We start from the raw sequence: 24,718 nt of genomic DNA on the forward strand, positions 1-24,718 counted from the left end.
ACAAAACAACCCAACTGAGATCAAATGAATTCCATAATATCAAACCAGTTTATTTTGAGGATGCCCAAGTTGACCACTGTTATGCACCTTTTGAGGTGACAGTAGAAAAATAGATTCAGTGAAACTAAATGCAACTTAATATCAATCTACAAACATGTTTTCTATGATACCATACAAGTACAAAGTACCTGTTATAATTCAACACAAGCAATCACACATTTCAGATGGTTCAATTTCAAAAGGTGCTAAATAACACTATGTACACAAAACGAGCTACATGAGATTTCAAAGGACTATTTGATGCAGGCTGGTAAGCTGGTAGAAAAGAGCTTGCATAGACATCAAAGTCACTTCTCCAATAAAAGCCCAGCCGCAGGCGGGGGAAGGCACTGACTTCTCTACAGCAAAGAGCAAAACAAGGACTTTTATTCAATGGAACATTGTCCTGGAAAATAAAACAACTACCCAACATGAACATGGGGAGGAATCTGGAGTTTTGCATTTTTTCCCCATGAAGCAACCTAGATGGAAAAATGATTTTTCTGCTTGGCAAATTCATCACTGCTAAGCAGAGAGCTAACATCGTCAGATCCTCTACATATTCCTGTTACTTCAAAAGTAAAGGAAAATAGGAGAGAGAAAAAAAACTCTACAAACATGGTTATCCACACCACCTACAACATTGAACAGACTGCCCTAATGCGGAACATTTAGGGAACAAAATAGCTTCTGAGACACAATCTTTATGTTTTATACCACACATTCTTAGTGAGATTTCATGACAAAGACAAGTACACAGTGTTGTCCACTACAGTAAAAACTCAAACCTTCAACAACCACTAAAATGTGATAGAAACCATTGAAAATTTGTCATGTGGAGCTCAATTCATTATATACAATTTCCATTGGAGATATGAGCCAGCAATCGCCAACTTTTCTTCAATATAAGATTCCTTTTTTGTTCGAAATTAATTTGTTCCTTTTCCCTTCAGCTAAATCGACAGGTGGCTCCTACAGTGCAATGATGCTCGTATGTGAGGTTGTTTGCCAGCTGTTGGCTGTGACAGGCTTTTATGTGTGTACTTGCATGGTGCTGGAGCTACAGCTGCTGCGGCTCTTTAACAGTATATTTAACAGTATCAACACTGACTGTGCAGGTCCACAAGTTCCCATGAGGTGGCGTGATGGAGGCCTCATGTCTATACATGGTTTTAGCATTTGGGTTTGGTGTAATCCACCTCTAACCACCAAGAAAAACTGCAGTTAATGTGTCCGTAGTGAACAGAACAGTCAAATAAGCATTTAACAGGGGTTGCGATATAATGACATCATACTTAAATTGAATAAAGGTAGCTGAAACTGAATATTCCAAGCACTGATTAAGGCTTTAGATTTGATGCTATTGGATTTAACAGAACAAGAGGCTCTGGCACAATGACCACCTCACTCTGTGCCAAAGCCTCTGGTTAAATCATCTGACTCTGATATGTACAAACAGACCTGACTAAAGATGGGAGTGTACAGTACTGAGATTGTCTAAACACCTGTGTGTATCAAAGTTATCCTCGCACACAGACACGCTCACACACACCTTTTTCAGCTGAAAAACCAACAAACCCCCACTGTATGTCAGTTGCCATGGCACCCCTATATTTTCCACTGTATCTCAGTAATGAACCTGCTCTCGATGCTCCTGTTCCCCCTCTGAAAACACCAGGCTTCTGCCTCCAAGCCAGACACTCAAAGGCGTGTGATAGGTAAAGTCTGACACAATTATCAGACTGGGTTACAGGAGAATGACGAGCTCTGATGACCTACTTCCTGTTGGATCCGATTCCTTCTTTGTGTGACCAAGCCTTGGCCCATTACTCATCAGCACTGCAGAACCAGGGCCAGGGGGGGGAAATAGTCATGTGGGTTGCTATAGGCATGCTACAGGAAGAAATGGAAATACAAGGAATGGGAGGAAACGAATACAGCCAGATGTATTTACATATGATTTTATCACAATACTCTCTGTTCCATACTGTGTACCATTGTTAGCTTGTGTAAATTGAGATTCCTATCCTGCTGCTATCTCCTCATTCTATGCTGAAAATAATCGAGAGACAACAGGGCCTATGAATAAAATCTTGTTAAACCATCTGTTCAAAACTGAGCTACATCTAGTGTTGTGACCTCCTCATGCAGGGCTCACACAGCACAGAGCTAACTGCTTTCTTTACAATCAAACTCAAGAGACCAATCCATTCTAGTGGAGCCTGAGTCATCCTCTAAACCAGCAGGACCAAGCAGAAGCTTGATCAATTACAAGCATTGACAATTAACCTACAGCTCTTACTCATTCCATACTCTGACTGTGTGATGGATAGCACAGTGTGATAGAGGTAGGACAAAAGGACAGATCCTATAAATAGCAACCATCGACCACCCCTTTCCCCTGCTCCTCTCAAACACACACACACATATACGCAGGCACACATTTAGTGCTTTGCCATCCATTGTGATGGACAGCCACTCATCATGCTTTCCCTTTTCTTAACTCAACCCCTGGTCCTCAACTGGGGTTAAAGTGCAGATTTCTTATAAGGGTAGTCAGGCTTGCTGGGTGACCTGCGGTCTCGGGTGATCTCCTCGCTGACACTGTTCCTGTGAGGCTGCTGGAGGGACCCCGGGCCCAATGATTCTCCAGCTAGAACCATGTCCTCCGGGGCATCTCTAGCTCCTGTGTGTCTCTCCTCATAGCTGTCCATGTTCCCACTGGGAGACCGTAAATGGCCTAAACCATGAGTCAGGTCAGTCTCATTCGATCGTCCCCTTGGGATGTGTCCCATTCTAGGCTGAGCCCCAGAAGGACTGGCAAGGACTCCATCATGCCTCTGCGAGGTCATACTGAGGACATCTAGACGTAGTGGGTCTGGGGCAGTCCGTCCCTGCGGGCGACCCTGGGACTGAGAGTCAGAAATGTAGGGTGGTGGATAAGAGCTGGAGGGGGTGCAGCTGTGGCTGTAGAGGTCTGGTCCTGCAAAGGAGGGCAGAGGGTGAGCGGAGGTTGGGGTTGCAGGTCGGCAGGAGAAGTCATACAGGTCGGGGAACTCGGCTTGAGCCTCCAGCTTGGGTTCAGGAGCGTGCCTCTTGCAGGAGTGGCCGTGTCCAGGGCCGTGGCGGGCAGAAGGGCAGGGCCCATGGGGCAGATGGTGGCCTGAGGGGCCCATTGGGCTGTGAGGACCTTCCCTATCCATCTCTGCCATGTGCTGCTCCCTCAGGGACATGACCGACACACCCAGTGCAATGTCAGGCATAAACTCCCTCATAACAGGCTCCATGTTCATCTGCATTGGAAAACAGAAACAAATGTGTGATGTTACCTATCCAAGGAGCATCTCATGATCCCAGGTTCAGATTGTGAAGCCACATTTGAATAAACAAAATCGTAGCGGGACTTTAGGAAGTAACACGCACACTCACCGCTTGCTGGTCTGAAAGCAAAGCTCGGCCCATAGCCTGTGGGTTGGTGCAGTCTGGGGGCTGGGGCCTGGGCACAGAGGAGTAGTCTGAGCTGCCATGCTTAGCGGCTGCATGGCGCTGGATCAGGGTGCGGTTGCAGGGGTAGGAGAAGGAACGGGTAGGGGTTGGCATGGGCACACGAGGACGCCAGGCACCCTTGAGCTGAGCATGGCTGGGGGTGGCGGGGGGGTGGTATGGGGGAGGTGGAGGAGGCAGGGGAGGGTGGAAGCCCACTACCCCTTCCAGCTCTGTGAACATGCTATCCATGGCTGGGCTGCTGTTTACCCGACACCGACCCACCTGGCGCAGAGCCAGAATTGGACTCTCATCTCCAAACCGTTCATCAGGGAAGAACTTGTACGGGTTCTGGAAAAAACAAAAACAGGAGCTATAGAAATATATATCCATTGTGCTGCAAACAGAGCAAACCCCTATTTTAAGACTTTCCTGAAGATTTATCTGCTTGGGGTTGTTTCAGGTCTGTGTCTGCGGCATTACTGAGGTCAGTCTGTGTCCTCAGCCTTACCATTCCTGTTCGTATCCCAGCCATTGCCATCTCATCCCCCCTCTAGCCCCTTGGGACAAGCTCTGCTTTCTACTAACCTGCAGCAGCTCAGTGGCTCCGTCCGCCAGACCAAACTCCCTCAGGACCCGCAGCTGCAGCTCGTAGCTGACGGTGGCTCCTTCCCCACAGTTGAGTGCATAAGCTCTCTGGACCTGCTCTGTGTGTCTCAGTTCCTGGAGCCTCCGGATCATCTCCTTTACCACAGACAGCTGAGGCACTGAAAGATGCACAAAATACAAACACATACATTGATGGATGCTTCACATTTCTATACTAGCATCGTGTTTAAGGGTACAGGTCAATACTTTAGAATATCATGGAAAAGTCCATTTCCAGTAGTTCAAGTCAAATAGTCCCAACCAAGTTTATAGATGGACATAGTTTTCAGAGGCCAACATTTCCATATTAAACATACTTTTTAAAATGGGTCTTTTGTAATATTAAAATTATTTTGAAACACTGAATTTTAGGTCTTCATTGAATGTAAGCCATAATCATTATAATTAGAAGAAATTATAGAAATTAAGACATGAAATGTTTCATTCTGTGTGTAATGGATCTATATAATGTGTTATTTCCACTTTTTGAATTGAATTACTGACGTAAATAAACTTTTCTATGATATTCTAATTTACTGAGATGCATCTGTACTTGAGCAGTTCACTTACACACGCACCAGTTACTGTTACCATCTGTTAATTCCTCAACAATCTTCTTACCTGGAATTTCATTGGCTACAACCGATGGAGCTGTGGCTGAGTTGCTTGCCATCTGCTGGTGGTTGATCATGTGACAGCACTGAGGCACGGCGTTGTTGACCATGTAGAGAGTGTCTGGGACGTTGGACATGCGCACTAATCGTAAACGCACCAGGTCTGTCTGCTCCACCATCATCTCATCAAGCACAGACTGAGGGACAGGTAGACGACAGAGGGCAAGTTAGACCAAAACTTCTAAGAAATAAAACTCATATGTGCAACTCAAGGGCACGGAGAGGGTTTGCAAATTAGTTCCACTTGATTGACACTTCATCTAATAATGACGCTCTCTGGTCTAGGGAAATGTTCATAAATATTCATGACCCTGGGAAGCCCTATAAGTTATTAGGAAAAGTCTGCAAATGGACATAAAATGAATTTCAGTCAAGATGATGGAGGCAGCTTTTAAAAATGGTGAATATGCAGAGCAACAACCGGGCATGGATGATTTTAGCACATCTGAGCTATGAACAGGTCCACAAATTTTCCCAAGGCACTTAATGGCTAGGCTGTCCTCTTCACAGAACCTCTACTCTCTTTGATGATAGCTATAAGGGGACACAAATAATCTAGTGCTTCCTGCGTTGTCTGGAGGCACATTAATCTGAAGTGAATGAGCCTTACCTTAGCTTCCTCCACATAAGGAGAGAAGAGGCGGGGGCGCACATAGATGCCAGCGCTTTTCTGCCGCAACCAGGCATTGGCTTTCCCACCCTCAGCTGTGGGGAGCATGTCTGAAGGAGGGGTGCTTATCAAACCCCTTTTAAGCTGTGAACATGGGTGAAGAATGTGGATCAGTGCTTAGTTTACAAAGGTCACGGTGACTCAGGTGCACACCCATACGTACACACACACACACACACAGCGGAAAAGGAGTACTAACCGCGTCAGCGAGGACGTCACTGTTGGGAGGTAAGATGTGCTCAGTTCGGATGAAGGGCAGGAGGGGAGACAGGATGTCCTTTAACTCCTCCACATCCAGGTCTCTTCTTTTCACTCCCCTCTTGTTTACACTGTGGGCTGTGCCACTCAACAGGTTGGGCTCTGGGTAAATGAGGACAAGAACAGCCATTAGCATATTACCGTGACTATTTATGCAACTATGATTAGGCTTTTAATGCTTTTAAGTCAACCTGCTGGGTATTTTTCACATAGTTCAGCCAAGTTCAATTTAACAAATTATGGATAAATATTGCATTGCCTGCTTTGTGGTTCAGCTTCCTAAAGCAGGCTGCCAGACCATATAATATGATGACTAAAAAACATTGCCCATAAATCCAACAGAAGACAAATGCTTATGAGGTCAGAGCACACAATGACATGGCCAATCACTATGAGGCCACATCTTTTTTTAGGGCAAAGTTTGGTTCCTTTTGTCATGCTTTTAAGTGTATTTCAGAGGCTGTGGTAAGTGGGTAATTTCTTCAAAGCCATTAGGGGGGCTGCTCAGAGGGTAATTATAGAGTGTATTATCTTACCCCTGTCTGCCATCCTCTTAATAAGCTGCTGCTCGCCCCACTTAACAACATACTTGAGAATGTCCTGTTCACTCGCCTGTGAATGAGACCAAGGTACAGAGAAAGAGAGGGACAGAGAGAGAGATATAGGACAGGGAGACAGAAAGACACAAAAGTATTATTAGGACAAGGTTAGATATCATCAAGAACAAAACCAGGAAGCTGTTAAATTAGGATAAGGTGAAAATGCAATATGTTCAGACGGTGTCCCAGCAAGGCTCAGGCCTGGTTGGTTTGTTTGTGTAGTTGGATTTCAACACTTCACCTCAACCATCTGGTCTGATGCCCGAGTAGCTTGGCAGAGCAGATGACAGCTCAGCTTTGATTAGGTTCTTGGTTTGAAGGCATTTCCCTCCAGGGAATGCTGTTACTCAACTCTGGAGACCCTGAGAGTGTCGTCAGTGTGTGTGTGTGCCGTGTGAGAGTGCCAGAGACTGTTCATGCACTTTGTGTGTATGTGTTTACTGTATTATCACCAAGCAATCCTTGTAAACACATCAGGCACCCATTACTGAGAATGCATCTTCCACACTGTGAGACGTCATACAGGGTGACAAGAGATTGACAGGTGATGTTCTGTTTTCTTACCTGTAGGTAGTCAGACTGTATAGCGCAGAGGAGGTGCTCCTTGCTGAGCTCGTAAAGAACATCCGAGGTGACAACCTGACTGAATTCCTCGCAGAGGAAGTGCATGGCCTGCCTGTGGACCCACTTGGAGCCGTACGGCTGGGAGCTCCACTTCAGGATGGGGACGAGCGAGTCCAGAGACAGGCTTTCCACAACAATGTCCTCACAGCCTGCAACGGGAGAGCCAATGACATAGATAGGCAGTTTACACCGCGATATTCAATCCAGGCTCTTTATGGGCACAAATGTATCATATTCCATAACAAGTACAGTATTAAAGCCAGCAATATAATACTTAACAAAAAGAAAATAGAGAATTATTTAACTGAAAGATTATTCGAATACAAGTGGTAATTCTGCAGCCACTGCGAGACCATCAGTAGTTTTGACTTGTATTCACTGACCCAGGGAGTCTCCCTCTACTAGCCCCCACATCCTCCTTGCTGCGTTTCCTAAATCAGAGCACATACCAGAACAGCAGGCAGTGGTTTAACTCTGTAACACACCAACCCACATAAATGCCTTTGATACCTTGATGTGTTTCAGTCTCAAGCTGCCTCCTCTTAACCGTGATAAGTAAACACAGCAGCCTGAGGAAATGTGCTGCCCGTACACGGGCACACACACACTTTGCAATTGTGTACACACTTGTGTGCATAAATCAAAAATGCATTAAAAATCCAAAGAAGGCTTAGGGAATTATGTACCTGCTGCTCTAGTCATTTTAAAAGAAGAGCTAAGTTTTGAAAATTCAGTCTACGCTGGCACTCAAAGTCACACTTATACTAAGAGGAATCCATTTAGGCAGAATTAAACCCCCTAAAATCCACTCAGATTAACATATGATGGGTTCGGTCAAGCTATCTATGCCAAACCCCAACACGGCAGAGCTTCAGTAGCTCTTATTATCATCCTTTCTCTGATCAATAACGTTTAATACAAAACGGACATCCATGGAGATAAAGCCAGACTGACTGACGTCCAGTTAGAGCTGCACTGAAGAAAAACACAAGCTTGCCAACTTCCTCATTCCAGGCCGTCCTGTCCATCAGCTCATAGTTGGGCCAGCAGCAACACTCCTCAGGGAAACGCTTATCTTAAAGCAGAAGATCTAAGCTGCCTTTCCGCCCCCAAACCACCACTTTGAACACACACTCAGGGAAACAGGACACCAGACTTAAGAGTGATGGCTCCAGTGATGCTTTTGCTTTTGAATCTGAAGCTTTATATCCATCCGAGCACAACTCTCTCTTTTTTATAATGCACATGCACAAACATGCATGGACGTACACACTTAGTATGCTCGTCTCCTTTTGGCCATCTTTAGTTATAATGGCTAGTTAGTAAAATGCAAAGCAGACACCCGGAGTGTTTTAAAACGAAGGGTGGAAATCCTGCATCGTTAAGAAGACAGATGAAGTTGAAATGTGGACCCAGGCACTTTGGCTTTTATATCCGCTATAAACAGACTGGAAGAGGGAATGGATTCACAACATCTGTGCCTCCGTCTCCACTGCCCGTCCCTGTGCTGTCATTCTCCTAGAAAGTGCTTTTGCTCATGTCAGTCTTTCACCTTTGTATCTTTGCCCTCTCTGAAAAGCAGACACACAGACACACACACATGCACAAAGGCAGACAATTCCCCACTTGGGACCAGTGGCCCAGGAAAGCAAACAGCTCTGCTCTGTGCTAGCCCATTAGAATTCACAGCGACAGCCAGTCTTTCAAAACGCAGCACTTTTATTATGAGCTGGAGATTAGAATCAGCATTATATCTAATACTAACCCGCCTCCCCTCCTCTCCACGGGTGGTACACCACATTCACTGGAGCTTAGCCGACTGACAAGAATATCAACACAACAGCAGGAGCAGCAACAGCCAGCTTTCCACTACACTAACTTTGGAGGACGTTTGCATTTTGTCTTGCTGTTATTATTTGGAGCTCCTTGTTTATGGAGCGCACAGTCTCCAAAGCCACTTAAATCATCAACTGCACTCAATGGCCTGTAAACAAGCCTGTGGATGTAAATCATGTCTGATGATCACTCAAGGACTGGGACTTCAGTCAGCACACTCCTAACACAACATAGGGCACTGACAGCACTGGTCAGCCAGTGAGCATGCAGAGAGTGGAAGCATCACAGTGCACATGCTGAAACTACACTAACTGGCTATCATCTCTGCGGTGCACTTGAAAAATTAATAAGGCTTTTAATATTGGTTGCTATTTGAGTGAGATGGAGTCATAAAGGGATACACATCTTGAGAATTAATAAGGAAGAATGACAGAGAGCTCAACTGCTACACAAAAAACCTCCGTGGGCCAAACCTTCAGAAGCCAGAGGGGATCAGATGAGGAGCACTCCAGGGGGAGGACAGTGTGACAGAGGAGAGGACTCTCACCATGTCAAACCCCTGACATAAGCCTCTCTGCTGCCTCATGGAGAGACTGGCAGCTTCTGGAGTCTGAAGTGGTGGGATGGTCAAAGACAAACTTATCATTGCATAAGCAGCTCGTATGTGCTCAAATGTGAAAAATGCATAAAATAGAGACCTCCAAAAGGGTAATAACAGGAAGTTGCAAAGACAGGCAAAGAAAATGGATTTGGATAAAGTGACACCAGGTCAACCACAACCATCTCACCACATTCCACATGAGGTTTCATGGGAACTGATTAGAGCAGTGCAGTTCTGTGGAAGAGGGAGGAGAGGGGATAAAAATACCCTGGAGTAGGGGCTGTTGAGAGGGGGGATGGGAAGGAAGAGGAGGTGATGGTGTGTGGGGATGACACTATTTGGCTGCTTGTCGGCTTAAGCTGCCAGAGTGACCCTGAGAGCGACACTAGAGCTCAAGGGTGGGAGGTGGTGTCTCACCAGCTGTGTGTATGGTGTTGCGTACAGTGCTATTGAGATCTAGCACGACTGACGCACTTTGAATCTAGTATTACTAAAATACATTCGGTCTGTAGGCACCATTTTTGTCTGATAAGCGTTGTGCTGTTACCTCTCAATCAGACAATGTTTAATGTGAGCGTCCAGATACTTTGGGATTTTTTGAGCATCTCTTATCACTAGAACTGATAGTGCGCTTCAAATTGCAACTATCAGGGCTCAACAATGAAGATTGCCTGATCGCCTGGGGCAAGTAAAATGCCACATCAGGCTAGAAAATAAGGAGTGAGCTATCTCTCTTCCCTTCATCTCTGTTGAGAGTTGCACATGTGAATACCAATCAGGCACTTGCAAGAGAGGCAGATAAAATGAGGTTGTTTAGTCTTTGTTGTTATGATAATCACTAATAAATTAAATAATTTGTATAGGGGCAAGTATAAATCAAGCAAGTAGATTTCTGACCCATTTGCCTGACCGGTCAAGTAAAAAAAAACAAAAAACAACAACACTGCAGCCCTATTGATATCACTGCATAGGTCTTTAAAAGGTGACTGATCCTTGGCTCCTCCATGAATAGTCAACTCAGCAGCTGCCAACAACTAATGCTGTGTTTCTGAAAAATATTACGAGGGGGAGACAATTTTCACACACAATTTCAATTCCGAATCAAAAATAAATTGTAATAAATGTTCAGTTTCAATTATCTATATCTGCAGGGTAGGCAAATATAAAGAAATGTAATTAAAATCATGACACCCTTAATGTTTACTGTAGATTGTAATATGTTCCCAGAATGTCTTATGTTGTTTATGTTGCTTCCTCTTTTGACAGGATGCATGTTGTTATCAAGCTTAAACAGTCACACATCCAAACTGGGGCTGCACAAAATATGATTTCAGCATATACATTGCAGAGTTAGTGCAAGCCTAATAGCCACATCACAGCATTTGCAATGTCAAGTAAAGAAAATGAACTGTTTTGCACAATATCTGTGTACTGATGAATCTATACTGTGTACTAGTTTTATAAATCCATGTGTTAGCGTAACTTACACAGAGGTTGAACTGAAGAACCTCTGAGTATGCTGTGTGTCTTTAGCTGCTTTACACTGAAAGCCTTTCAGACAGGCTTTTACTGTAAAACTATCTAGAGTGCATTTTGATTTTTATTGTGACTTAGTGCTTTAAATTGAAAATAATACTGTTTTGATTTCATTACCCAGCATTAGGCAGTGAAACTGTATGCTTAAATCCTTTAATGTGTCTAACAAATTCATTCCCATCATTGTGGCTTTACGAAAGATAAGATGGTGATAGGATATGAGAACAGTGTTGAGTCATACACCTGACAAGCAGGACAAATGCAGTTCTTTTTGTGCGCATTTTAAATAGAACAAGTACAAGTACAAGTAGTACAAGTAATGCATATCGTAAAGGTTATTCTGATTGAAGAGGAGCTTTGCTATGCGTGTTTCAGACATGCCACTCTGGAGATGGTGAGAGCGACAGAGTGACTGGCTCATGTCAAACCACAGCTGTAACCTTTGGCATGTTACTGGGGTCATTCTGAAACAGCAGCCGGAGTCAGAAAGACAGTGTCATCCAAGTAAAGATAGGCCAGTGACGAAGCAGACGACCAGTGTCGAGAGAGCCTCAGATGCACTGTATGTATCAGACAGTTAGCTGTCTGCCCCTGGAGACACAGACAAACCCTTCAGCCTGTATCAATCTGTTACTGGCAGCCGCAGCTCCAACACCCTTCACAGTCAGCCAAGCTGTTTAACACTAGGCTGGTCGGCACATATGCCAACATATGCATTATGCAATTTTAACTAAAGGGTGTAATTTTGATACAATGAGTGTGAGACACATATAAATGCATGGAGGGAGCTATTCTATTGAAGTGAGCTGCAGTCTTATGACACATTAATTCACAAAAAAAATCCAGCCAGCTGTGACCAAATCCAACTCCTCTTATTGAATTCAGAGAGAGAGTACAGTTAAGACAGTCTGGACTGACAAATTAACCTTGAAATTCATGGTATAGACTATTCAACTACATTATCATTGTCTAAAACAATCAGTACTAGCTTGTTCTAAAACAAGCTAGTACTGAGACTCATGGAGTCAGTGACATAAAAAATAAAAAATAAATCAAACTGAAAGCAGACGATGCTCAAAAGTACAGCTAGTCCATTAAACAAATGTATTGTATTTTTTGAAACATTATGAATCTCTTATCGTTCTAAATTTCCCCATATGACAATAAAAATATTATATATATATATATATATATATATATAAAATGACAAAAGCTTAAAAACAGCAAGACAGAGGTGCAACCAACAGCCCAGTATCTTAAAGTTACACTTCACTTCAATATAAGTGAGACACCATGAGATAAGAATTACATCAATACTGATGTAAATACATTTACGGTTAAAGGTCCATCTGATAAAACATCTTTATGTAAATATAAGGTCATATTGCACAGCCAAATTCACAAGCACTACTAAGTATGGACAACGTGGGTGTAATTCTGTAAACCATGTCTAGAGAAAGATCTTTTTTTATCTTGTCACATACTGTTGATTTGTGTGCATGTGCATTGTGTGCTTTTGACTTACCTTGAGCCAGCATACTGAACTCCAAGAACAGAGCAATATGGTACAGCTCCATGGCCTCCTCGGTGCGTGTGCTGGCTCCACGGCCCCCGGACACCAGGGCTTGCACCTCGCCAAGGCTGCCCGCTGAGGGGCTGCCCCGCAGCACCAGCCCGAGCTCCACCACATCTGTGTACATGCAGTGGAGAATAACCTGCACGTATTTCCGTGGGATGATGGACTCATCCAGCACTATGCGGGTGGGCGTCTGCAATGTGCGCTCTGTCATTTCCTCTCCTGTGCGTATGCGCCTCTGCAAAAGGTTCCTAAAGAAAGGAGAACGTGCTGAGAGGATAGCTTTATGAGCCCTAAGGTCCTCGTCTGGGGTCCCGGGGCCTCCTGAGCTAACTGTTGGTGCTGCAGCCACAGCACCTCGCTCATTACAGCTCTCTATCATCTCAGAGTCTGAGGAGAAGCTGAGCAGAGCGTCGTAGTAACACATGTAGTCAAACAGGCCCTTCATATCAGCCTCCAGGGAGTTGGGTGTGCCAAACTCCTCACTGAGTTGCACGAGTACATCCACGTTCTGCAGCCTGGTATCCTCCGCCCCGCCCACCCCAAACTCCCCAGTGTACAGGTAGTGAAGTAGGGCAGAGAACATGGGCACATCAATGCCAGCTGTCTCAATGTCCATAAGAACCTCTGCTCCATAGCCAGGTGATGATGACAGGAGGGTCTTGAAAAAAGGGCAGCGGGCAGCCAGGATGGCCCGGTGAGCTGGGAAGCAAGTACCTTGGAAGATGAGGTCCACATCAGTGCAGTACTTATGCTGGTAGAGGGCAGCCAGATCCCGCTGCAAGCTGGGTGCCTCTGCACGTGCCAGGCTGGCCTGGAAACTCAGCTCCTTGAGCGATGCTGTGCCCTCATATTCCTCCACCAGGGCATTTGTGTCACGGACGTCCCATCCTGACAAAAGCTCTCGCATCTGCCGCGCATGATCTGCTGAACGGCTGGACTTCCTCCTTTTGATGAACCTCCGTTTGAGGGTCGCCAGTCCGAGGCTCTTCTTTTTCCTGTCTGTGGGCCGCTCATGGCCGTGTTCCAGGCTGTAGAGCTTAGACTCCCAGCCATATCCCTGCTGAGAGTAGGACGAGGTCCCTGGAATCAACACATAGTGCAGGTTAGCTTCATAAGAATTGTAGATTGTGTTGACACAATCAACATAAACTGGATATACGGCAAGAAACAGCTTCTTCAGGAGATCTGGTGAGGCATTCATTTCATAACCCCACACTAGTTCACTCTTGAGGCCAGACTGCTAGAAACACAATCTGTCTCTAGCACCCCTGTGGTGTGGCCAGCTCCGTCAGGCCAAACACACACTACCCTGACCCAGCTACCAAAGCATTTGGATCTGGTTCAACAACAGAAAAAAAACAGAATCCCTTTATTTTGGTTTATTGTAGACTAAACTATGGTTCATCTCAGACTGAGAACCAATTATCTCAAAGAAGACTTTGTCCTGCTTTGTACTTCTCAATGAACTTCGGTCCATTCGGATACTTCAGCCAATCAATTACACTAAATAGCAGTCATCTTTGGCTTGAGAGACAGGACTCGTACGTCAAAGGAAGCTCTGCCAAGGAGATCCTCTCTTCCTGCCCTTCTCTCACTATCCATCAGTGTGACCCAAATAGTAATCATTCTAACACTGTGAATCATCTGTGGCCAGGCCAACTCAACGAGCCACTATAGAGCTCAGAGTGAACTCAGTGGTCTCAGAGGCTAAAGAAATAATATGGCTCCTCAAACATTACTTCCACTCTTCAGGCATTTCACCAGAGCCAAAGTCACATAGAAAGTGAAATAAATAATGATTTTTGTTAAGGATAGATTTATTTAAATTAATCTCTGAAGCAGGTCTATAAAACCTCCGGGACTGAGGGCTGCAGGGAAGATTTGAGGACAATAACAAAAGAGTTGGTTGCTTTAGGAGTATCAATTACATCCCTAACATGCCTCATAATAAACAGTGATCTCTCATACAACCAGTCAAAAATGCTGCTTAAATATAAGAAATACAAAGAGACCTCATACACCTCTGCTGCAAATATCACACACACAAGCTATACAACCTATATGCCAGACTCCTTTTTAGTGCATGCAGGCACAAACTAACAGACAGAAATAAGAAAGCTGTCGTACAACAATGTTCTCCGACAGCAGCATCAACACTGCTGAAATGGGAACAAAAGCAAAAGGTCTCAGACTGTAGCTGTCATGTCATTCAGTAGAAAAATGTGACAGTCTAACAAGCAGCCTATAGCTGGCCACAGGGACAAAAATCATGACACTGGTCTGGTGTGATAGCCAGCAGCCTTATCATAATCACAACACAAGCACATAGTAACAACAAAGCTAAGCAGAGCAACACTGCAAAGCTGTTTTTTCTTCTTTTTTTAGTGGAAGTTACTCTTAAACTCTGACAGCAGAATAGTTAATGTGATTTTGGCCAACCACCCACATTGGACACAAGTTTCGCTGCTTATTTGCCTCTCATAATACTTCATAAAATCCATATGGCATGGAGAAGTAGACGCATTGTTTTTTTCATGCATTTCTTTGTATGAGTCAATAGCCCAGTTCGAGAGCTCTCATGAACAAATATATTCACCTCTTGCACCATTAGTTGTCATGGAAGCGGGTTAATGTAATCTAAAGTGCGAGTTTGGCCATGCTAGACCCCCCGCTGTGTGTTTGTAGCATGGGTGCACACTGCCAAAGTGGGTTCAGGAGTACATTTTTAACACTTCAGAAGAGAGTGGGAAAATCATGTTTTTCACTAACAGTTAGCCTAACAGATTCTTTTTTTCTTTTTTTTATTCGCTGACTGCAAATACAGAATCATCTATCAGCTGAATTTGTGCTAACTGTGCAACCGATCACGACGCTCTTAATTAAACCACAGATACATACCTATAAAAGTCTGCTGTGCCTGTGCATTTCCCCCAATGCGCGGGGAGCATGAGTGTGGATAGCTGGATCCATTGGCACCCATCCTCACTTCTCTTCACTTGCTTTTTGGGGGTCTCCCCTCTTGCTGAGTCATTCTGCTCAGACAACGTATTCCTCTCAATCCTCAGTTGCGGGTCAGGCACGGATCCTCTGAAGTGTCCTCAGAGCCCCGGGCCCAGGCTGCCATACCTGGAGGGAGAAAGATGAAAGAGGACAGAAAGAACCAAAAGAGAGAGGTTTAAGTCAAAGAGTGGGTGTTTTATTTTTTAAAATATTGCTGACTAACATCTCACAGGGATTGCAACATGATGAGTTTTGACTCTGTCAGACATAATGAATGGCCTGGGGCATCAGTGTTAAGGATGCTGAACAGAGGGACATCTATTACTATCTGTCACACTCATGAATTAATCAATCATCAATCAAGCAATCATGAATCATAGCTGCCTTGGTGATTTAACAGGCCTGAAATGCTAAAAAATTGTGATGAGGAGGCTTTTTCCCCCCAGAGTCTCCATCTGAAGACTGTCTGTTCAGGCTTCTATCTATAATCTTCAACAGTGACTTAGGTTAACAGAGACTTCCTCTGCTGGGCCCTCAGGAAACTCTGACTGGCAGTCAACAACAAATCTAATGCAGATGTGATTTCCAGAGGAAGGTACAACCCATTCTGTCTTTGCCCATCTTGTCCACTTTGGCAGTTTAAATAAACATATGTAGCCAAATGAATAATTTGGATGTTTTTTCTCTTCAGTGTGTATATATCCACACAGAGTATAATTACACTGCAATTTCTGTGCCTATTGACCAAGGTCATCAATTAGAGCCAAGCAGCTTAGTATTACATTCTCAATTTATTACTATTGAAATATTTTAAAGCTAGTTTTCAAACTTTGAATCTTTATTCAGTTCATGTCAGTGCAGCTAGAATAAACACTGTATAATAGCGGCGATGACTTGTGGTGGCTCAGTGAAATTCTTTTCAGCCTTTCACAGCGGTGTTAATGGGAAATGTCGTGTGAATGCAACCATGATGCATTCTGTGACATGGCAGGTCAAGATGACAAAATACCATATGAGAGGATACAAATGTGCCTTCAGGCAGAGATTTTGCCATGCCATTTATAAAGTATTAGCTTTCCCATTATTAGTTGTGCTTGAACATATTGGATTTAGATATGATTTTTGCAACACTGGTATGAAATACCTTGATGTGTCAGGAATTTCATTAAGTGGATAAGTCAAAAACAGATATTACTGTCTAGTTATTTTGTCCATTAACAATTTCACATTTTAACAGGTTACAGTAGAAAAAAGCAAAGGTGTAAATAATTAACTGACCGGTGGATGAATTCAATTTATCTACTTTAGTTTCAGGGTCCTGGTATAATGCATGCTGGCTCGTTGTGACAACTAACATGACACTTGAACGGAGCCATTGTTATTAAATGATTAACACATAGGGTTGCAAAACTGTGGGAATATTCAAGGTGGAAAACTTCCATGGGAATTAAAAGGAAGATATACAGTCATGGGAAAAAAATAAGAATTTCTTGATTCTAAATTTCTTGATAACAACCAAAATCATTATCAAGAAAACCAAGGAAAATGTCTTGATATCAGCTCTTAAATGAAACTCTTATGAGCTATTTTTGTTGTTATCATTATATTTGTCCAAATAAATGTGCCTTTAGTTGTACCAGGCATTAAAATGAACAATAAAGTGAAGAAAACAAGGGTGGTCTAATAATTTTATCCATGACTGTAATTCCTTTCTTCATTACAATAAATTCACATGCCCAATCTCACAACATTCTACATAGAGTGTTAAAAAGTTATAAATGGTGTCCTCTGCTTTCGACTACTATCTGGTGGTTAACTGAAATGCCATAAAAAGTGTAAAATATGTTCACTCTAGTTAAACTTACATGAAAGCGTGTAGTGCTTTGGCTCAGACAGTGCAGTAATGTTGGCAGTAACGTGGGCTGCACACGTGATGGAGAATGCACTGTGTTGTAATTTTTTACTGAATTCCTATTTGATGGGATGCTGGCAGTTATCTGTGCATGTGATGGGAGAGTGTGCTGCTGAATGCAGTGCATGGTAACAATGGGACAAGTGTTAAATGGGCATACTTTTAACCAAGACATGCCATATGACCTAGTATTGCTTTTTCATGTAAACCCCACTGCACTCACACACACTAAAGGGCACCTTTTCCCCAAAGATTCTAAAAGCTTAACGTCCCTTAGAAATTCATTTCTATTGTTCAATCACACAAACATTATTTTAAGACAGAAAATGCTGCGCAACCGGGGGAGCTACTGGGAAAAAAACTCCATACAGCCATTTTCCCTCGGCCTATTCTTTCCAGCCGTGGCACCAGTGCAGGCACTCCCACTAACTTTTCTGCTCTCTCCTTTGTACTGTCACTGGCTACGATCTAACAGAAAACAGGGCACCTCATTAATTAACCATACCCTGAACCCATCAGGCTATTAATTACAAACCGAGTATATGTTGCTTCGATTCTACCAGCAACTACATTAGAGATCAAGATTATTTTCATTATTTTCCAAACCAGAGGGACAGCTTCTTAACTTTCCATGGCACTTACATTTTGGGTATCTTTGCAAAAACATGCCCAAATGTGCCATTATAAACATTATTTAGAGACTTGGAAATGTAATTCTCATTGCTCTTGACCTTTAAATAACTCAATATAAAAACAGTCATATATATATTTATATATACATACATGTCTCTCTTTTATGCAGAACTAGACGAAGAACTGGAGTGTGATGGGAGATCTGTTTTATCTCAGCCTGCTAGTTTTTCCTGCCTAACATACCAATAAATCATTGTGTCTGCCCCTGTAGAGCAGCACTCCGCAGCCTCCCAAGGGTTCAATGGAAAACCTCAGCCTCTTACTCCACACACAAATAGTCACCAAGCAGTCACACTCCAACACTCCAATAAAAATGTTGGTTGATCTTTATTTCATTAGACTGCTTTAAATAAGCCCCATCTTCACAGGGAATTCATTTAGACAAAATTAGAAATTGAATTTGAATATGTAGAGGAGAGGAGGAAGCCCTTGAGATATATACTGTCTTGTTTACAAAAGGAGGTGGGAGGGTGGGGGTCCTCAAAGGAGCACAGCAGAGGCAGAATAAAGCACAGCAACCAACACATCAATTGAACAATATACTGAGTCCCAGCTAGGCAGACTCACAGCTTTAACTCATTCAAATGAGTGAACCAAATTTAACTTCAGCTGCAGTGCAGAATTCTAAAAGCATAATTTAGGACAGCAGCTATTTCCTTGAGACCTGACTCACACTGTTCAATAAGAAGCATCTCTGCCATAATCTCTCTGATGTCGAACATTAAGACACTTTCCTGCAGTTTAGACTGAAACAGTGTGCTGCTCTGTTGTGCGCAGGCTGGGAGCAGAGGAGGGCAGTGCCACAGACGAGGAGGGGGAGGCTGACCCTGGCCGAGCTGGACTATATGTCCCTAATGAGAGGTGACAGGAGACACTCCCTGCCCCCACCTATCTCTCTCCACATACACACAGACATACGCAGCCTTTCAAACTGCTCACCTTGCCACAATCACTCGGATCATTTTATTTTATTTAAATCAGCCACTCGCAGAGGTTTTAAAAGAGAGAACCCCGGCCTCCCAAAGAACATTACCATACAAAACTGCTTGGCACGAGAACAGAACCGATGTATTATTCAAATGACAGTCAAGGCACTTAATCAATCATTGATGTGGATTTCCTCATCATGGCTGGAGAAAAAGGAAGCGGGGAGGTATCTACATCTCCTTTCCTGTCTGCAACCCCGAATTTCACAGTCTTATTGCTTCAAAGCAGGACATCTTATTATTTTTACAGGTCGTCCCCTTATCCAGCACTCAGGCAGCATTTGGAAAGTGACAGCTGTAATGAAGCTGGGACGGCATGACAAGACTTCAACAATCAAAAGTGATGTGAAGAAATACTTGTGCAGTGTAGCAGATGATTGGGAAATGTATATTTTTGGTAACTGTAACAGATTCTGAATCAACAGACTCACACTCCTTTGCTCAAGTGGCACAAAAACACCTTCATGCTGTGTTATCTATTGGTCCCACTGTGAATACAATGAATGAAATGATGAAATCACCATCTTTTGACAGTAATCTTTGTTAGTCTCAATGACACAGGCCCTAATCTTCTGAAGAGGAGCAATCACTGCGTCAGTGTTGCAGACAGGCCTGAATGAAAGGGCAGCAACTGTAGAAACACTGAAATACACTCCCCCAAACACTTTCCTGTCTAAAATTACACAGTAGCTGCAAAGTGCTCTAAATGTGTCAAAGCTCTCAAATACACAGCTCCTCAATATAATTTCTTCAACAGGGATTTTTTTTATTAGTCTATTGCTAGCATGTTATTATCTCATGAAGTCCTGTCACGCTGATCCCAGAAAAGGTGCAGATAATTTACATTCTCCACTCACAAAAGCGAAAACAAAAGAAGCAGGCCTTGTCCAATTAAAAATAAAAATACAATCTCATTATGTCGGCTCATGCTGTGTTATAATTTCAGTTTATAATAAGTTTACATGGACAGTGTTGGGAGGGAAAAATTGAAAACATATTACCCTACAGATCACTGAATACATTCCCCAGAATAAAATTAGATTACTCAAATCAAGTAAAATATTCTAAATAATTTGGATTGGTTTTGGAATACTTCAAAATATTCTTGCTGAACTCAAATTCGTCTTATATTTCAATGAAAAACACACATTCCGGACAGTGTCACGTCTCCACTGCCATAATTGTGTTGCAGGTACCATTCAAAAAAGGAAAAGGAATCAGTATATGGGAAATGCATATCTCATATGAATTGTTTAACAAAAGGACACTCAGAAAACATAGAACTCCACCAAGGCCATGCCATATCTCAGTGAAAAATAAGGTTCTTCTTTGGCCCATGCAACACATTTCCACCAAGTTTCATGAAAATCGAGCCAGTCGTTTTTCCATTATCCTGGTGAGAAACAGACAAACCAAACCGAAAACATTATCAATGTTTGCAGAGGTAAATTATCCATTTTAAAACACAGAGACTGTATTCAGAATATCACCAACTTAGACTGTTACAGTTACTCATATTTTGGTATTTTAACAAACGTAATTAATGATACTTGTATTCCGTACCCCCCAACCCTGTGGATGTAAAGAAAATCATTTGCTGGCACAAAAGCTGTTAAATGACCTGTGTGGATACCTGGACATTATGTGCTTTGCTAAACAAGCTGGAGAAAAATACCGCTTCAGACAGTAATTATAGACTGTTTGACTCTTTGGATATTTGATACAATCAGAGGTGCTCTAAAAGGGACAGAATAAGCAAAAGAGCAGAGAGCAGAAACCAGAACTTTCTGACTAAGTGACCTCCACTGTATTTATGCGTCTGTATACATCTCACAGCAAAATGTGCAGATTCAGACAACAGAATAAATTATGCCCTCTACAATAAGAATGATGTCGTATTTTGTCTGAAATGATAGCTTGAAAGACAAAATTCGGTGGCAGTGCAGACTGCTTACCTCTGCAGTGTTTTTGCCAATCAGGTCAATCAGTACAACAGTTAATCAGGCCATTCGACTGATTACAGACTCTGCCAGGAGAGCTACAGGAAACTACAGGAATCAGAACAGGCTAGAAACAGCAACACACTGAAATGACAGAGACAGACAGAGGAAACAAAAGTCTCCACAATGATGACTCATGGTGGGCAGCCTCTGGATTAGCCCGTCAACCAACAACATGAACTGTAGTGCTGCATATTTAGCATTTCACTGACTATGTTGTCAGCTGATTATAATTATTTTGCTCTGGAGGCCACCATAAACAAACAGAATGTGGCTACACACATATTCCATCAGCATCAACAAGTTCTTTTCTTTTAAAGCTGAGTGGATGAATGACATGCTCTACGGCCGCTTGCAAAACAACCAAACAGAGCCATCGTTTTAATAAAGAAATGTTAAGTGTGCACGCACTAATGACTATACAAACACAGCCTGGCAGTCAACCTCCACAGAATGAATGGCAGCCCAGGAAACAATAAGTGCTTATTTTAAGTAAGTTGTCAATGCTCCTTGTTGAGTTCTCCATCCAATAGGCCAGGGTAAACAACATTCAGGCCAAAGTCCAGCTCTTTCAGATACTCTGTGGCAAGTACTTGCAAGCTCACTGCCTTTCATGCCAGTCATGGACTTCTGAGCATGTAACTCCAATAACAATAATTACATGTCATTATACTACCCTGGAGCACCGACACAAACACTTAACCTGGTGAAATGACAAGCATGAATGCTGAAGAGCGCAGTAAATGCACCTTTTTCAAATTAAATGACAGATACACAGTCTTTGTCTTGTCTTTCAGTGGAAGGCAGGTTGTGCAGAATGCTGAGTCTCACCACAATTTCAGTGAGATTACCACAGGATTATCAGAGTGCATATGGCTCCTCACCACTTATATAGATGGTGGTACTAACATATATTATAAACATTTTAGAGTAATCCGTTGGGATAACAATACAAAAAAAGATTATTTGGGTAAGTTAGGCAAATAAAAACAGAAACTGTGAACAGGGCAGGATGCATATTACTGACTTCTTAACATACAGGTTATAATTAACCACTGCAAATTATATTACTTGATATTTCAATAAAAAAAAAATATTCACAATTATGCTATATTGCAATATATGACAGGCCATATTGTTGCCATAGCACAACCTATCAACAACTACTGACACAGAGGCAATAAACAGCAACATGTAGGTTGATCCGCAAAAGTTAAAATCCACATTCAACCCGAACTGTTCCATCGATCCATCCTCACAGAAATGGAATAAAGTGCTTCTCTCTATACCCAGTGTATAAAGAAATCAATCATTTGCAGTGGCTTTGTTAGCCTTACGTTTACGCGGAGCTATTGTTGCTCTTTGGGCTACTGGTGGGCTATCGCTGCTCAGCGGAAGCTTTGGTTAAAAGTGCACATAGGAGCAAAAACCAAGTAGGTTGTTTGTCTCAGCTGATAAAAATGGGAAGTTCTGTTTAAATATTTCGCGACAGCCTGGCGAGAGGAGTCCTATTCAGCACAGCCCTGTAATTAGTAGCATATCCTAAGAGGCTAGGGGAAGCTATCTGCTGTGTCGCTTTGACTTTACCTCTCGGAAACAGCAATTTACTCCGAGCAGGATGCGATGCAACTGTTGAAAAGAGAGCATTCAAACATATTTACCGGAAAGTGGAGAGCTTTGTTGGCATTATTTTTGCTTCGTATCAGCTCGTAGTTTAGACAGTACTCCGACCCAAGTTGTCCCTGGCAGAGAGAGAGAAAAAATGCAGCTCAACACCTTCTTTTTCCAACTCTGCTCATTACGCACGGCTCGACGTCAACGTCTACATTTGATCCCTCATATGCGATTATTTCCACTTGCATCGACTTCCCGGCGAATTTCCAACCATTTACCTCGACTGAAAACTAAACCAGAACCGTTTTTATTCTCGGTTCGGTTCGGTATTTCCCCATAGTAGCACAACGCCTTGTTGGGTGGTTGTTATGGCCTATCCCAACGCTAACCGCTTCAAGGCAGCCAGATTAAGAAACATCGCTTCCTGTTAGGACTTTCAAAATAAAAATACGGAATTTACAATTTCGTATTTGAACAATAAAATATATGTCAGATAAAGGCCGTTTCAATAACATGTTACATATTATGCCTTGAATGGTGATTTCAACAAAGAGATGTTGGCAAAACAGGAGAATATTCGTCATTAGATAAAGTAAGCATGCTCTGCGCCGATGTCGCGCATTTTATTTTGACAGCAAAATAACCTAATTTCCTGTATTTTGCTTAGCTTGATGGATTCTCAATGCTGTACGCCGACTGGTCAAGAGGCCCGTCAGTACGCCAGGCAGCTTGTGCAATAACACGTTTACCAGCGCCCTCTAGTGGCTTGTTCGTGGCAGTGAGGATGATCATATTTTATCAACCTTCATTTGCGTCTATTTACGTCAGTAATTTGGTCGAGGCCTAAATAACCACTCGGAGTATATTTGGAAGTGGTCTGAATTTAGATGTAGTTGAATAAAAATGTAATTCCTCAATGAAACATAATGCATTTCTCTCTTATTATTGTTGTTATTATTATTATTATTATTATTATTATTATTATTATTCATTAACTTGTATCTTTGGAGTATAATGATAATAATAATATTTAAAATCTTAAAATAATCTAATCCATCTACTTTATGCATCTGACTGAATTTGTATCATATCTATTGTAATGATATCTGATTGAAGTTCTTTTCGCCTCCTGTAGAGGGCGACACAATACATAAGATGTATGCCAAAATCTCCTTGGCACATACTGTATATTGGGCTATAGTTTTTCTTTTTAATCATATTTTATGGACTCCAAGGTCATTTTTGCAGTTTTGCTATAAACAGAATCCATATAATTTATAGACTACATTCAAATGCCCGAGAGTCTTCAGAATGACATTGAATAATTTAGTAGACAAAAAACCAAAAAGAAATCCCACCTGAATGTGACACATGTATGCCCCACGAAAAGTCATACATGTTGTTTATGCCCATCAGCCTGTTCTTACATCAATAATTAAGGATCTTAAGCATTTACATTTAAATGTATTCTAATCTGGCTAATTTTGGGTCATTAATTCAGTGGATTAAGTGACCCTGTGTTTAAACTGTGGTACATTATCAAAGATAATAGGATGATAAAGATGATGATTTATACTATTTTTATGCAGTTATTGAAAGCCCCCCCCCCCCCCCCATTCTAAATAATTAATAATCAGAAAATACCCACTATCTAATGGAATCACAAGTTAAGAACTTGATAGTTATATTAAGTTTTGAAGAATTATTGGCTCCATCTTAAAAATAATTATTGTCAATAGCTCCTTTCAATGTCGAATCCCTATCATATAGAGTTTTTTTATGCAGTTCATTTTACAGCCTCGTAGACGAGGACAGATTCCTTATCCTGATGATAAATTGGTGAGCATGTTTATATAAGTGTCTTTGGCCCATGGAAGTAACTCCTCCCAGGGACAGTTGGGAATTAGATGAAAGTTTTGATGTCTGTCAGTATCTCACAGGATATGAGGAGAAATTTCCACAGAAA

The 24,718-nt window shown here is 42.4% G+C and overlaps 1 protein-coding gene across 1 annotated transcript; it reads right to left on the reverse strand.

The window, feature by feature from the left end:
• Positions 1 to 29: 29 nt before the first annotated feature.
• On the reverse strand, positions 30 to 23,118 carry btbd7 (BTB (POZ) domain containing 7). Its single transcript, XM_059353044.1, has 11 exons — positions 22,800 to 23,118; positions 15,446 to 15,673; positions 12,494 to 13,627; positions 6,936 to 7,144; positions 6,309 to 6,384; positions 5,714 to 5,874; positions 5,455 to 5,598; positions 4,792 to 4,981; positions 4,111 to 4,289; positions 3,469 to 3,873; positions 30 to 3,332 (listed from the first exon to the last, which is right to left on the reverse strand). The coding sequence occupies exons 2-11, from the start codon at positions 15,525 to 15,527 to the stop codon at positions 2,568 to 2,570; spliced, it is 3,345 nt and encodes a 1,114-aa protein (XP_059209027.1). The 5' UTR covers positions 15,528 to 15,673; positions 22,800 to 23,118; the 3' UTR covers positions 30 to 2,567.
• Between the last annotated feature and the right edge of the window lie 1,600 nt (positions 23,119 to 24,718).

Source organism: Centropristis striata, chromosome 16, assembly GCF_030273125.1.
Source record: "Centropristis striata isolate RG_2023a ecotype Rhode Island chromosome 16, C.striata_1.0, whole genome shotgun sequence".
Classification (NCBI taxonomy): domain Eukaryota; kingdom Metazoa; phylum Chordata; class Actinopteri; order Perciformes; family Serranidae; genus Centropristis; species Centropristis striata.

Excerpts from the sequence above, each read along its gene's own strand:
- btbd7 (XM_059353044.1), bottom strand. The coding sequence starts at position 15,527 with ATGGGTGCCAATGGATCCAGCTATCCACACTCATGCTCCCCGCGCATT. Across the intron at positions 5,875-6,308 it reads TAAGAGGATGGCAGACAGGG|AGCCCAACCTGTTGAGTGGC; the intron begins GTAAGATAATAC and ends TCATTTACCCAG. Across the intron at positions 3,874-4,110 it reads GAGCCACTGAGCTGCTGCAG|AACCCGTACAAGTTCTTCCC; the intron begins GTTAGTAGAAAG and ends TGTTTTTTCCAG.